Source organism: Nylanderia fulva, unplaced genomic scaffold (genome assembly GCF_048542155.1).
Source record: "Nylanderia fulva isolate GAGA-0341 unplaced genomic scaffold, ASM4854215v1 Scaffold1, whole genome shotgun sequence".
Taxonomy (NCBI): Eukaryota; Metazoa; Arthropoda; class Insecta; order Hymenoptera; family Formicidae; genus Nylanderia; species Nylanderia fulva.
Window position 1 is genome coordinate 827563 of NW_028189192.1, and position 15550 is coordinate 843112.

Sequence of the window (15550 nt, forward strand, 5' to 3'; positions counted from 1 at the left end):
TAACTTGCGTAATTCAATGCAACATTTTTAATAACTTAGATGAGTTACATTTCTATACGCAAATAAAGTATACAAAAGTTTTTTCTTCCGCATCAAATATGGTAAATTATATAAGTTTGGATCGTGTTATGGTAAACAAAACTGTAGTACTTCGGTTCTCTTTAGGCATTCAACCTGAAATATGATAATTTAATGACATGAAAAATGTATTCAGAGTATATTGTGAAGTAATAATTAAAACTGATTAATGAGTGTACATTGTTGTTTATGAGATACACATATATCCATTGAATAGACAGAGACCTTTAAAAAAGGTCGTGACTATATAGTCGCACAATATTGTTCTTGATAATTTTTTTTTATGTTCGTCTATTTTAAAAAACAAATTTATGCGAAAGAGAAAACACGATAAAATAAAGGAAAATATTTTCTAGTTAGAAAATTAAATATATATATGAAAAAAAAAAATTGCAAATAATTTCTATTACATGTGTATAATACACAAAAATACATATGACGATCTACTATTTTAAAGTCGCAAAGCGACATATTTATTGAATATTATAGTAAACGTGAAAGTAACATACATGTCCATTCAATAGCATAGGTTATGTTACATTGAGTAAACTTTCTCCTCTCCTTATTTCGAATAATTTGCGTTTATGTAGTGGAATATAAAGACTAAGAAAAATAGGGCAACTCCCAGGATGTTGCAAAATACGGCCAATTGTACATCCGTGATCATCTGGAAAAACAATTAGATGACATTCTAATCATATTTGATATTATTGTTATATTTAATGTACTCCAATCTTTTTTATCAAATAACGCAATTTTATAAAAAATGTGAATTTATATGTATTAACAAATTACCTTGAGGTTGTGCGAGATTATCGCTTCACTATTTCTAAAAGATTATACCGTAACAGATAACGTTTGTAGCAATATACGAACCACGAGCAATGGCAAGTGACATGTCTTGAAAGAAAAAAAGACCTAGGTCTCCACTAGATGGAGTTTAAATTTCCGCTCTTTATCAAGCGAGATTTAAACAGGGTTTGAGTCTTCACTAAGAATTTCAGTAATAAATAAAATAAATATAGAATAATAAAAAGAGTAAAACGTTATTCGAGAATTATGATATCAACGTCAAGAAAATCACTCTATATTTGATTAAATCATTTATTATATTTTAAATATTTTTTATAAAAATTATTTATGTAATAAATTATTGCTAATTATTGATATAAAAGTTAATTTTAAATTTATAATAATTTTGGTTGTCTTTTTAAAGTGGAAAGATCTAATATTCTGCTAGGACAAGTGGTACCAGGTGTTTGTACAAAAGGGAACTTTCTGGTCGTTGGTTTAAAATCATGTTTAGGTGCCATCTCGCCATACATTTTATCAGTATCTAAAAGTAAATCAGAAAATAAATAAATATATTCTCTCTCTCTCTTGCAGCAAATTAATATTTTACATATTAAACAATACTGATAATAATTATACAAAAGGGACATAAATTAGCATTATTATAGAAATTATAATTTATATAGTTTTATACATTGTTCTCTATTCAATAACTTGTTTACAAGCGATAGCATTTGCTTTAATTAATTCTATAGTACTCACTTTCCATCTGAGCGTTATTCTTTCCTGGTAGAATTTTGTATCTTTCTAAATAGCGCATTGTAGCAAGAGACATATTAGTGCCTTGCATATTGCTGAGCATGAGATGCTTTAATGAAGATGATTCTTGTTTGTGCAACGCTATATCAGCTAGTTGTTCATCGCTCAAATATTTTAATGCTAAAGCTTTCATGTGCATACTTGTATTTGTTTCATTTACAACACTAGTAGTATTTATCATATTTGCTTGACAATCCAAGCGAGGATAAAAAGATGAGTCAAAGTCCAACCTAAGAAAGAAATCACATAATTAGAGACTGTTTTATTATACATCCAGGAGGAATAAAAAAAAATAATAATTTTGTGTTTATTTTATGCAATAAAAAAAATAACAATAAATTCTTTAATTATTAAATAAGTTATTCAAACTTATGTTAGATAAATTATTTGCATTAACTTATCAATAGTTTAATAGAATCTTTTATTTCTAAAATAATTTTTGCTTGTAAGCATGCAAATTTAATTAATATTGATGAAATAAAAAAATTAATATAAATAGAAATGGATACATACGTTTTATTATTACTATTTGATTCCCTATATTCATTGTTCTCAGTTAAACTGATCCCAAATCTGCGAAGTTGTTCCAAAGTGGCTGCTTTAACAGTATTCAATGCTGTTTTAGTTTCCATATCATTTTCTGACTCCACTTTGTGAACTTTCTTAGCGTTATTTTCATTTTTGTCATCCATAACACTAGAATTTTGTAAAATTTCATTAACTTGTCCTAAAACATTGTTATAGAATGTCCAACCTATTTTCGGAGTATGCTTTAATGTATCACTCTCGTCATCACTCATATATTCCTGCATGTCAACGTGAATACTTGGTTCTGGAGTCGGTGGTGGTCTTTCAAGTATTTTAAGATCACCTCCACTGAGTATTATGCTATCACCTATTTCTTTAATTTGTTTTGCATTAGTATCATGTTCCTTACTCCTATGATTTTGATAATAATCTGCAGCAGGCAAATGGATGTTGTGCGAAGAATATATATTAGCATACACGTTAGCAGCATTTTTTTCCCTGTTTATAGTAGTATAATCATTTTCATTGCTGTGCATTTTATTACAAGTCATGCTCCCACTAGGACTGCATTCCACATTCATAGAGGCATTAAACATTTTTCTTGTATCTTGCATTTGTTTATTTGCATTATTATTTTCCTCCATGCACATTTCTTTGTGTATTTCTTTCTGAGTGAAATTTGTAATAGGATATTGATACATTTTTGAAGATTCTGAAGTATTAGCCGCATTATGTATATCTGATTCCTTTAAAGTTTGTCTTTCTGAATCTCTTATGGAAGACACGTTAAAATTACTACTTTGCTGTTGATTAGAGGATAAGTAACTTTCCGAATCTTCGACTATGTTTTCTAATTGTGCTGCTCCAGTTTTGCGCGTAAGTGTATTCTTATACCTTTTAACCGGCTCTGTAGTATCATGTACATTTATAACATTTCTTCTATTGATATTGTTGTTTTCTCTGCAAGCTTCTTTTTTCTCATATATTTCAGAATCTAATAGGAATGGACTATTTTGCACAGTAAACTCAAAACTTGTCATAACGCCAATCGAAACTTTTTGTTCCATGAATGTCTTCTTTGATTGCTGTTCCAACAATGCTGTTTCTAATTTATTATTATCAGCAAACATTTTTAAATCTTTCTTTTCAATAACAGATGTATTTTGTATACTCTCATTTTTCTTCATATCTCTGTTTTGAGATTGTGCAACAGTATCATAACAATTTAGTGATACTTCAGGCACAGGATACTTCAATACTTGATTTGCAAGAGATGATGAACAAGAACAAGTTGATTTGTTCCTAAAATTTTCTTCCTGCATTCTTACTAGTCTATCTATCTGCAGTTGTAAATTTTTTATCTGTTCACTCTGACTATTTACAAGTTGTAATAAAGTTCTTACTGTTTCATTATTGTCTATATTATAATTTGAATAATTAGGTGCATGAAATTGTTGATATTCATCATGTTGCATTTGCAAATGTTCAATTCTCTTTGAAGTATTTGGAATACCATTGCTAGGCATTCTTGTGTTATAATCAGGTTTACTAAACATTGTTTTTTGTAAAGAATTACAAGATGAAAGTCTTTTATTTGTAGCTGATGAATAAATCTCTCCAAGATTACAAGAATTGTCCACATCAGGACATGCAAATTTTACACTTTTTTCATATATTCCATCATTGGTCTTCACATTTACCTCTCTTTTTTGCATATTATAAGTTTTATCTTGCTCTTGTTGCTTTTGTACAGAAGCATCTGATTGCAATGCATGATTACAGCTATGAGTGTTTTTATATAATGGTGAAACATGTATTGCATTTCTAGAATTAGGCTCGCAAATGTAATTCTGTTCCTTCCATGCTGCGTAAGAGTTAGGATTGCGTAAAATAGATGAATTAATGCGTTCTACAGGTTTGTCAACATTGTCAAGAACTTGTATTGATTCCGATTTTACTGCTGGTGAATTGTTGCATCCATCATTCAAATTTCGCATTGGTTTCTCGAAAATTAAAGATAGTTCAGGCACAGTTGGCACTGCAAAGTACTATAAAAAAAAGTTATCTCTGGTTATATTTTTTTAATATCTTTAAATTGTACATAAAAGAACAATAAATGAGGTAAAAGCGACTTACGTCGAGTTTTGTTATTGGTTTTGGTATACTTCTTGGTTCAAATTCTTCATCATCGTGAGATTGATAATGCATATTGAAAACTTTGAGTTTACTTCAAAAAACTTATCAAACTATTGTTGAAAATATTTATATTTTTTTCTACAATTATTTTAAACGACTTAATCCAACATTGTACGAATTTGCCTTTGATATCAGAGACTTCGAGCAATAATATTTACAATAATTCGCCTTCATCGAATTTTGCGATTAGATGTAACAGCTGATACTGGATACTGGCGTCTGACATTCAAAATATTTTAAAACCTTGAATCAAACATGAAATGAAAAAGAGATATTTCTATCTATGGAAAAATGGAAACAACCAATCAGAAAAGCGGCATAAATATGAACAACCAATCAGAAAAGTGGCACAAATATGAACAACTAATGACGTTGCTCGCTATTCTATGGAATAACTGGACGGCGAACGAATGGAAATTTTTCTATCATTCGGGATCATATTGGCAGCCCTGAAAAAGTTCACCAGCAACCTAACCAGCAACAGACGCTATTATTCACGCTACACTGAAATGTATAAAATGTTACTTTGTATATTCTGCGCGAATTTCAATACGGTAAGCCTCAAAATTAATTAACATAACTATTATGTTTATGGTCGCTTTAGAATATTTTATGCAAATATATGTGTATAAAAGAAATTTTTATTCATCGAGGAAATAAATGCGATTAATATGGAATATATTATTGCGCGGTCTCTTTTATTACATATAGGAATGATGAAAAATTAAATCGATTAAGATAACGATGAGAGATGAGAAATAAGGAATTTTCGATTATTCAATTATATTTATAATTCAATCAGTATTTTGAATTAACATATTATATATATAGATAAAAAAGCGCGGAAAATATAATAAATATATATATCGTGATTTATTCATTGATCGTGTATATTCGTATACGTATATATATTTTATTTTTATAAAAGTGTATTTGCAATGAACTTTATACATAACTGTAGTTTTTCATATCATCATATATAAAGAGAGAAAGAGAGCGAGAAAATGTCATCTTTTTTAAGCGCGCGCGTATTAAAATATAATAAATTTTTGCTTCGTCCAAAGTTTAACAAAATGTCATCAATATATAAATATATAAACATGAAAATAAAGCATATTTCTTTCTATAAAATAAATTTTGCGATGATATAATTCTATCGAACGAGAGACGGAGAGAGCGTGATATATGTTTTCTCTCTCGGAGCGCACCGGAGCGCCAGAGCTCATTCCGGTATATATGTATATATATAGAGTTCCGTATGTGGTACAGTGGAATCAGTCGCGGTTTATCAGCCGAGCTGGTAAAGCGCGCGAGCTCGTTTACAGCTCATAAGCATTCTCGGACAGTCTCTATACAGCTTGTCACGATATAAATTTAACATTTTACGATCGACACAAATTGCGGACATCGCAGTATTCCTTTTATCTTTCCTCATCCTTCATCGCGGATCGTTGAATTTTGACAGAAGCGGAAAGAGAGCGAAAAAGGGTGAAAAACATGGCGGATAAAATATACTACCCCAATCCGGAGCTCACGAAAAGATCGCACTGCAGTAGCATGGAACAATACAGGGAGATGCATAAAAAGTGAGTATATAACATGACGAAATTTTAGAGATATATTTAAAGGTTACAGTTTGTATATCGTTATCTTAAATATTTAATTTGGAAGTTGAAACTACGTCGTCGAAACTACGTCGTGTGTTATCGCGATACAAAAATGCGACGCGAAATAATGTAAAAAAATATATATATATATATGAGTAATGACAGTCGCCAATATAATATTTATTCGTTTAATTCATTTGTCGGATTAGAATCGACGATAAAAAATAAAGAGACGAATATCTTCGTAAACCCGAAAATCCTCAAAAATGAGAACGTCCGATATGGTTAATTATAAAAAAATACCGTATTTTTTGTACGTACAATACTGAGAATTGCGTGCTAGATAAATTGGACTATTTCAGACATTGAAATTGATTTCGAGTCTTTACCTGAACTGGCTCTATAAACGGCACGAATAATGAAGCGCGGTATCGATCCTATGTAAGGGTGGGACAAATTTCTCAGTTTGAGGAACAAGCGAACAATATCAAAAATCTGAGAAAAATATTACTATCTTTTAAGTAACCGCGTTAATCAAATCTCTCGCATTTGATTCGATTAATTTTATAACGAGAATTCTCGCAAGCAACGGGATGAAAAAGAATTCTCTGAATGAAAGAATTTGTTTAAAAGTATATTGGCTACAATTTCGGCTTATAGGCTTATGACCTGTTTGTTTCATTCATAATTTATGCCATTGGACTGCGAACTCATTTAAGCAATGCGAAAATAATGTGTAATAATAATGTGCATAATTTGTGGCTTACCAAACATGCATAAATTTGTAAATAGAACGGAATGAAAAGTTATGTAAGAAAGCAGTGAACTGATGATTTGTTAAATACAAATCCATTTTCATTCTTATTTCAATAAGGATGTTCAACTTTTAATATATATAATTATATATATATATATATAATATAATATAATTTAATATAATATAATTATATATATATATATATATAATATATTATAATTTAATATAATATAATTATATATATATAATATAATATAATTTAATATAATATATAATTATATATTAATAAAAAATAATAAATATTAATATATATCAATAATATTAATAAAGAATAATAAATGATCGATTGTTTTCACGTATTACAAAATGAATCCAAGAATAATGAGATAATACGGATTAAGACAAATTTACTTTTTTTCTAGATCTGTAGAGGATCCAGTCAAGTTCTGGGGCGAAATTGCCAAACAATTTTACTGGGAAACGCCAGCGATAGATGACAAATTTTTCTCATACAATTTCGATGTAAATAAAGGTGATGTTTTCATAAAATGGATGGAGGGAGCAACGACGAATATCAGCTTCAATTTGCTCGATAAAGCTGTAAAGAGCGGACATGGAGATAAAATTGCATTTTATTGGTAAGAAATAAAGAAAATATATAACAGTTAATATATAACCAGTTAGAATTAGATTTTTTATACAATAGAAATACAATACGAATTTGTATTAATATCAATAACGATCTTTATCTTATCGAGATAATGACCAATCAGCCCGACACACACACAGTTCATTTCCATGCAAAGTATATTTTCGAATGGTAGACGCAAGTCATTCATACTACAATTAATATATATATTATTATGTTTATGAAAAATCGTATATTTTATTTTTATTTACGTTACTATTATTTATAAATGCCATCGGTGAATTTTTAACGCGGCTAGTGAAACCCGTCATTTGCCTAAAATGTTTATAAATTTGACCGGTACTCGCGGGAAACGTCAATAAGCGAAGAAACGTCAGTTTCGCGATATCACGCTTCATACATATTTAATACCCGGCCTAAGCTTACGCCGGATTACCGATCATCGACCATCGATTATCATCGACAATGTCAAGAACGTCAATTCACTACCGTATATATCGCGTTATCCAAATCTCATCTTTTAGGAATAATTTTTCTAATTGATGCAAAGATAACGCGGTGCAATTACATTCATTGCAATGTTGGAAGCATATTTATGAAAGAGTTGTATGATATCAGACAGTGTCCACGGTGATTTTTCAAAATTCGATATACGGATCTACACCTGCATCTTCATTGGCTAGCGAGGCATCGCGCGCAATCGCGTCATTCATTACGTCACTCTCACGCGCGAGAGCATGATTCAGTCACGCGATTTATATTGAAAATTTCGTTAAAACGATAGCTTTATTACTCGATATAGAGGAAATATCTGAGATGAATCATAAAAGTCACAAATATGTTATATAAACATATATGTATAATGTAGGACTAGAAAACAATTTACATTTTGTCGACGCACCACAAAAAATCATTAAAAAGGCATCACAATAAAGTAAAACGGGATGTGGAATTAGAAATAGTATAAATATACATTTAAATTAAACTACGGGCATAAATAATGAAGTATATAATAGAAGACAATACGTTAATGACATGTACATAAATTATATCGTGTTCGGCCCTGAATTTAGAGAGGAGACAAAAACGAAGGCTACTTTCACGTGCTGTAACAATGCTAAAGGATGTTATCTTTATGAGACTAACAATAAGATCAACCGCAAAAGCTTATATAGTTTTGCGGCTGTATATGGAGTAGAAAGAGTATATAAACGTGCGAAATATTATCTATATATGAAATTAAGATCAACCGCAAGAGCTTTTAGTCTTGTGGTTGTTTTTAGTCTTACATGAAGAAAATCACGTGTAATTTTGTTTTCAAGATTTATTTTATTTTATTAAGTAACAGACGCGCGATATTATTGAAAAGTTTAGTTTTATTTTATCGGTCAATTCGTTTAACCCTCTCCTAATTATTCGCGACCTGCAATATTATAGATAAGCATAAACTTGCAAAGTTTTGATTTAGTTTTGATCTTATATAATATAATTTACATTTCACGATAACGCAGATTAGCATGTTACGCTAATTATATTATCACTTGGATTTTTCTAAATATAATTATATATAGCGTGACACGAACATTTTTATAAACTTGACTTTTTTGTATTGTTAATTGCTCAAGATATTATTAATATAGAAAATATAAGTATAATATTAAAAAACATACAGGCGCGAGATTCTAAGCAGTTCTGAAAGCTACTTGAACATTAATTTTTTAACTTAATCAATATAATCATGATTTAATTTGAGAATTACCTAGAATAAAAAATATTTAATTATATTTAATGTCGTTTCTAATCTAATCTTTTTGCAAAGAATAAAAAGATGAATATATAACTATATATGCTACATTAAGAAAATATTATTAACAAAACACGGGTATTACCTGGTAAGTTAATCGCTGCAATTAAAAAGTTAAATGGCATTTTCCGAAATAATTTCAAATTCATGTAGATATATATATCCTTGAATTTTTTTACATGCGAATATCCAAATAATGAGCGTTTTTATATTTCCTTTTTTTTGATGAATTTTCATCGGTAATAAGATTGATAATTTTGAAATGTATTGTATCATTAGGGAAGGAAACGATCCAGAAGATTATTCGCGACTGACGTATAAAAAGTTGCTCGAGGAAACATGCAGATTTGCAAATGTTCTCAAGTCGAAAGGTATCACCAAGGGAGACAGAGTAGTGATTTACATGCCGAATATCTTGGAACAACCGATCGCCATGTTGGCTTGCACGAGGATAGGGGCGGTTCATAGCGTGGTGGTGAGTGAAATATCTGATAGCAAAATAAATAGTCAATGAATGAATTAATATGGGAAAAAAGACAATGTAGGTTTGCAGTTTGCAGGATATTCGTCCGATTCTTTGGCGGAACGCATACTCGACTCCAAAGCTAAAATTTTGATTACTGCGGATGGTGTATGGAGAGGTGAGAAATTACTTCTGCTGAAAAATATCTGTGACGAGGCCTTGGAGAAGGTCAAGAAACAGGACTATCAAGTCGAATGCTGCGTCGTCGTTTCGCATTTGAGAAGGCTCAACAATCCTCAGGGTAAGATGAATGGCGTGAACGGTACTAGCAACGGCGATACAGAGTTGACCAATGTTTCCTGGGACAACGATCGAGATGTTTGGTGGCATGACGAGATGGAGGACGCAGAACCGAGCTGTTATCCAGTTTGGCTGGCAGCCGAAGATCCACTTTTTATCCTTTACACGAGGTACGAAGTTTTTACGAAGTTCCTTGTATGTATTCACGAGTTATTGTGGTTTCCGATCTGACAAAATAAATAATAGAATAAATAGAATCGATAAAATAGATAATTTTTGTGCATAACTCTTTTAATTTATTTGTGATTATATTACTATTGATTATTATTTTTTTTTCCGATAATAGCGGCTCTACTGGAAAACCAAAGGGACTTCTTCATACTACAGCAGGATATATGATTTTCGCAGCGACAACTTTCAAATATGTTTTCGATTATCATCCGGGTGATGTTTATTTCTGCACTGCTGATATCGGATGGATCACAGGACATACTTATGTGGTTTACGGTCCATTGGGGTGTGGTGCAACGTCTGTCTTGGTATACATATATTTCTCATATTCTTTTACATAGAATGTACATTAATTTTGTTTTCTTTATTTCTGATAAATCCGCTTTTGTGTTGTTAGTTCGAGGGTATACCCTTCTATCCGGATAAGGATCGATTCTGGACAATTGTCGATAAATACAAGGTTACGCAATTTTATACAGCGCCAACGGCTATCAGATCATTAATGAAATTTAGCGATGATTATGTGACGAGGAATAGTCTAACTTCGCTTAAGGTAAATTTCAAAGAGTTTATCTCTCTTTATTGGCTTACATAACATACAGAAATTTATGCATATATGCGTTTCAGGTTCTTGCTTCAGTGGGTGAACCAATTAACACCGAGGCCTGGCTTTGGTATTACAATGTCGTTGGCCACGGTAAATGCAGCATATCAGACACTTTCTTTCAAACGGAAACTGGTGGCCACGTAATTACACCGCTACCAGGTTGCACACCTATGAAGCCAGGCTCAGCGGTAAATAATTTTTAATGATTTTATTTTGTGTACATACTGCATATAAATCATTTATTCTTAACATATGTAGACGTTTCCATTCTTTGGGGTTTTGCCGGAACTTCTTGACGAGGATGGTCAAATAGTAGAGGGCGAAGGAGAGGGGTACCTTGTTTTCCGTCAACCATGGCCGGGTATGATGCGAACTCTCTATGGGAATCATGAACGTTTTCAAAGTGCCTACTTCGAGCGATTCAAAGGATATTACTGCACGGGAGATGGTAAGCTTATTCTTTTTATTTATTCATATATTCATCTAATCTAATCAGTTAGTTCGATAATTTAGTCTTACGTAGACTACATTCATTTGTTTGATTTTTTTTTCAACTTATATAATTCGATTATACTTGGCCATTCTTTTACTCCTGTAATCATTTAATAGATACGATTTTTACCGCAATTGAGAGCGCTAGATAAGAAATTTAATCAAAAAAGATTATAGTGATAGATAAATATTGATTTGAAATTAATCCCAAACTTTAAACATTATTCTCGACATATTCGTTCATATCGCATTACCTGCAGGGTGCTTCAGCACTAAACTGGGAAGTCTTAATTCCAACCGCCATATCAGCAATGAAATAAAGTGTCTTCCGTGTCATCTCGGCTCGCGCTCACGATACAGTTCATATTTTTTTCACGTGCCATATTCGCGTAGTTAATAACTTCTGTTACAGTGCCAAGTTGCGATATTCTCAACACGAGGCAATTGGCTAATTCCAAATTCATTGCACGTAGAATCTCTTGTTCATTCATTGCGGTAAAATCATCGCAGACCACTTGAATTCGCCGCATTTGATCTTTGAAAGTTTGTCAACCCTCCTCATCCCGTTGATCGAAGAATCTTCGATCGAGACTAGCGGTAGGTAATTAGTCATGTATTCTATATATCGGGTTTTTAAACCATTATTGTTCAAATAATTGGGATCTGATTTCTTAAATGCTAGATCGTATCTCCCTGACACATGAATATAAAATGCTTTCGTTAGGGTATTCTATTGTTTATAATTATATAGAACGGAAAAAATGAATAGTAAAACCTTCTGTATAAAAAGCGCTTGCTGCTATGTCTAATACTATGTTAATTTCGCAAGAGTAATCCACATCTTTGATAGAGTTTATCAAAAGTGCGATTGCAGCTTCGTCATTTTCCTATAAAATTCCAAATAAAATAGTATTGTGTATCAAGCGCAGAAAGTTGACAATTAGTCACGAGTGCTGGGGATGGACGCACGAGCCGAAGGCGATACAGATATATATTGTAAAGACCCTCTTCTTCGAACATCTTTTGGCTATATAATATATCTAAAACGAGCGAACGATTATAAAATTCCAAATAAAATAGTAGCATTGAAAGTAACTGATTAAATTAATTCAATCTGCAAATAAGAAACAATGATAAATTAATGACACAACTGCTACAAAGAGAGTTTTGCATGTAGTGCTCCGACTTTGCAACAAGCTACAGAGATTTCGAGCCTAACGTTCGTTATAGCGTGCCACCCTCGTTCCGCTTCAGTCTATATGCGCTATTATTCAGTAACCTTCATCCTGGCGGCTACCATTCGCGGACCAATATCAGTATTAATTAGAGTGACAGCTGCGAAAACTGAATCGTTTGTCCATCCATTATCAGGGTGGAAGGTGGTGGACCGATGATTCGGCCATAACGGTATCGGTAAATACGTTGATTTGTTAGGTCGGTTGCATGGTTCTGCTATTATATATATATATCTTATGGGACTGGATTCTCCGAATCGTTGACATATCTTATAATTGAAATTTTCAAATTTTATGTTGTGACACTATATAATATATATGATTTAAATTAGACGATTTCGTTTTGCTCGGATTTCACAGATGTATATATAGGTCTTGCGGCTTGTTCGAGTGATTATATAATTTAGCAATTTTGACTGATGCGCTGCACACATACAGATTTTCGAAACAGTTTGACAAAACTATGACTGAATTTTGCCTCATCCTCAGTATTGTCAATTTTGAAACGAGCAGGAGCAGCACGCCAAGTCATGTGTGTGTGTGTGTAGTGATGGGAATGGGCATTTTCACAGAACAATTGTTTTCAAATTGGCCAATTTGATTAGTGCGTTTCATATATGTTTGTTCAGTTATAGTTACATCCTGTATAGACATATATTATTTATTAGTATAAATAGAGAATCCAATTTTACTTATACAATTTGCCAATCTTATATGAAAGAAAAATCTTAAAATTAAAAATGTTTAATGTTAAACATTTATTTAATATTATCACTATTTAATTGATTATGATGCAGTAATAGAGCCAAACGAGATTTATATTCAATCCTTTTATGATTTTAGGAGCGAGACGTGACGCAGACGGATATCTATGGGTAACTGGTCGTATCGACGATATGTTGAACGTTTCCGGTCATTTAATGTCAACAGCTGAAGTCGAAAATGTATTAGCAGAACATTCGTCAGTGGCCGAGGCCGCAGTAGTCAGCAAAAAGCATGCTGTTAAAGGTGAATGCTTGTATTGTTTCATTACGCCGAGTGATGGGAAGACGTTTGACGAAAAATTACAACTTGAGCTTAGAAAGAGAGGTGAGTATTGTAAAATTAATCGATTTAATTATACAGGGTCTGACATAAAATGTCACACCGAAAATATACAAGTAGATCTTGTTATTTAGAGATAATTTTTTCTCAGCAAAAATATTGAGGCATCAATATAATTTTAAAGATATAAACGATTAAAAATAGAGATATAAACGATAAAAAGTTTTTCGCAAACTAAGCCTTATGGAAATAAAATATTAATAAAACAATATTCTCCAATTAATTTCAAGTATAGAGTTTACTCTTTAATAAAATTTTAATTTAAGGTTTAGTTATAAATAAAGATACACGAAATAGCAAAAATTGGGAACATGTAATGATGGCCGTATATTTTCGATGTGACACTTTATGTCAGACACCCTGTATATTATGTATTTTTTATACTTTACACTAATAAAATGATTTGAATATAGTACGCGAAAGGATTGGTGCATTTGCTGCACCGGACGTCATTCAACATGCTCCAGCTTTACCGAAAACAAGATCTGGGAAGATTATGAGACGTATGCTGAGAAAAATCGCAGCGGGCGACGAGAATATCGGAGATACATCTACACTGGCCGACGAGACTGTTATCAAACTTCTCTTCGAATTAAGGCCAAAAGTTTAAAATATGTATTTTTCGCTTATTATTATAGGAAGATGAAAGTATCTTGAAAAAACTTTTCGCATAATTTCGATGAATGTTGACAACGTGACGCACGATTTCCGGATAATTTCATAAGATAAAAATAATATATTTAGATTGCACATTAAAAATATCGAGTCGGTCTACGTATTCGCACAATATTGAAGGCGCACTTCAAGATCTTATCAATTATTAATTTGACCATTACGAACGTACAAATGTATAAACGATATTGTTATCTCTTTTTCCGTTGATCGAATTCTATCTGTCACTCAAACTTTTAGAGTGATTAAAAATATGAAAGTTATTATTATTCTTTTAACACGTCTCTTTTTTATTTTCTTCCATTTTTCCAAAGGAAAGAAAAGAGACATGTCAAAGGGATAAATTGTTAATAGAATTATACGAGATAAATAGATATTAATTGATTAAATTATTAGTCGGTCTCTTTGAAGAACGACTGCGATACATATCTTACGTAAGCATTGCTAAGTTGCCTATAAATATTCTTTTGTTAAGCTATTTAAATTTATTGAAATTAAGTTGCAAAACAGAAAACGCTCAATGCAAAAAATTATATATTACACAGCACGATAGTAGACGATAGATAAAAGGTTGGTTGCACAATTACTACTAATAACTGTTATTACTTAACAGAGGTGAGCATAGCACATGACTTACCTGACGCGTATATATGTAATTGACGGATACTGCAAAAAAACGGTATTCTGCTTCCTGCAATTTAGTGTATATATAATATGTTATAATTCTATTTATGTATACACACAGGGTGTCTATATTACCTTGATGTACTGTATTTCATTTCAATTACATATTCTTTGATGAGTTTTTCAAAATTGAGAGATAAATCATCTTCTCTCTTCAATATTCAAGGAATAGCGTGATTGAAAGAAGATACGGACATACGTACTTATATGAATGAAAGTTGCCTCGTGCTCCTTTTTTGGGAGTTACGTCCATACATATCATTCCTTGCGGAACAAAACAACTTTAGGTGTGATAATAAATGTATATGTATTGTACGCGTAGATATATATATATATATATATATATATATATATATATATATATACATATATATATATAAAACAAACAACATAACTACAGATATGCCTATATGTAACTGTAGACATATATGTATATATGTTCAGAATATATCAAAAAATTACGATTGTTCTGTTAAATGATGTGAAAAGTGTATGTATCATATTTTTTATCTCAACACATTTCCTGTCCTCT

The 15550-nt window shown here is 31.4% G+C and overlaps 3 protein-coding genes across 3 annotated transcripts; 1 reads left to right on the forward strand and 2 right to left on the reverse strand.

Annotated features, from left to right (window-relative positions):
* Positions 1-12: 12 nt before the first annotated feature.
* Positions 13-988, reverse strand: LOC114939576 (dolichyl-diphosphooligosaccharide--protein glycosyltransferase subunit 4). The gene is made up of 3 exons (XM_029313921.2): positions 874-988; positions 588-745; positions 13-174 (listed from the first exon to the last, which is right to left on the reverse strand). The coding sequence occupies exon 2, from the start codon at positions 743-745 to the stop codon at positions 641-643; it is 105 nt and encodes a 34-aa protein (XP_029169754.1). The 5' UTR covers positions 874-988; the 3' UTR covers positions 13-174; positions 588-640.
* A 180-nt stretch (positions 989-1168) lies between these two features.
* On the reverse strand, positions 1169-4658 carry LOC114939571 (uncharacterized). Its single transcript, XM_085483864.1, has 4 exons — positions 4354-4658; positions 2203-4265; positions 1633-1919; positions 1169-1414 (listed from the first exon to the last, which is right to left on the reverse strand). The coding sequence occupies exons 1-4, from the start codon at positions 4423-4425 to the stop codon at positions 1266-1268; spliced, it is 2571 nt and encodes an 856-aa protein (XP_085339990.1). The 5' UTR covers positions 4426-4658; the 3' UTR covers positions 1169-1265.
* Positions 4659-5674: 1016 nt separating this feature from the next.
* AcCoAS (acetyl coenzyme A synthase) lies at positions 5675-15495 on the forward strand. Its single transcript, XM_029313917.2, has 10 exons — positions 5675-5999; positions 7200-7415; positions 9510-9705; positions 9784-10163; positions 10340-10532; positions 10622-10777; positions 10852-11019; positions 11090-11279; positions 13402-13647; positions 14076-15495. The coding sequence occupies exons 1-10, from the start codon at positions 5911-5913 to the stop codon at positions 14270-14272; spliced, it is 2031 nt and encodes a 676-aa protein (XP_029169750.1). The 5' UTR covers positions 5675-5910; the 3' UTR covers positions 14273-15495.
* The last annotated feature ends 55 nt before the right edge of the window (positions 15496-15550 follow it).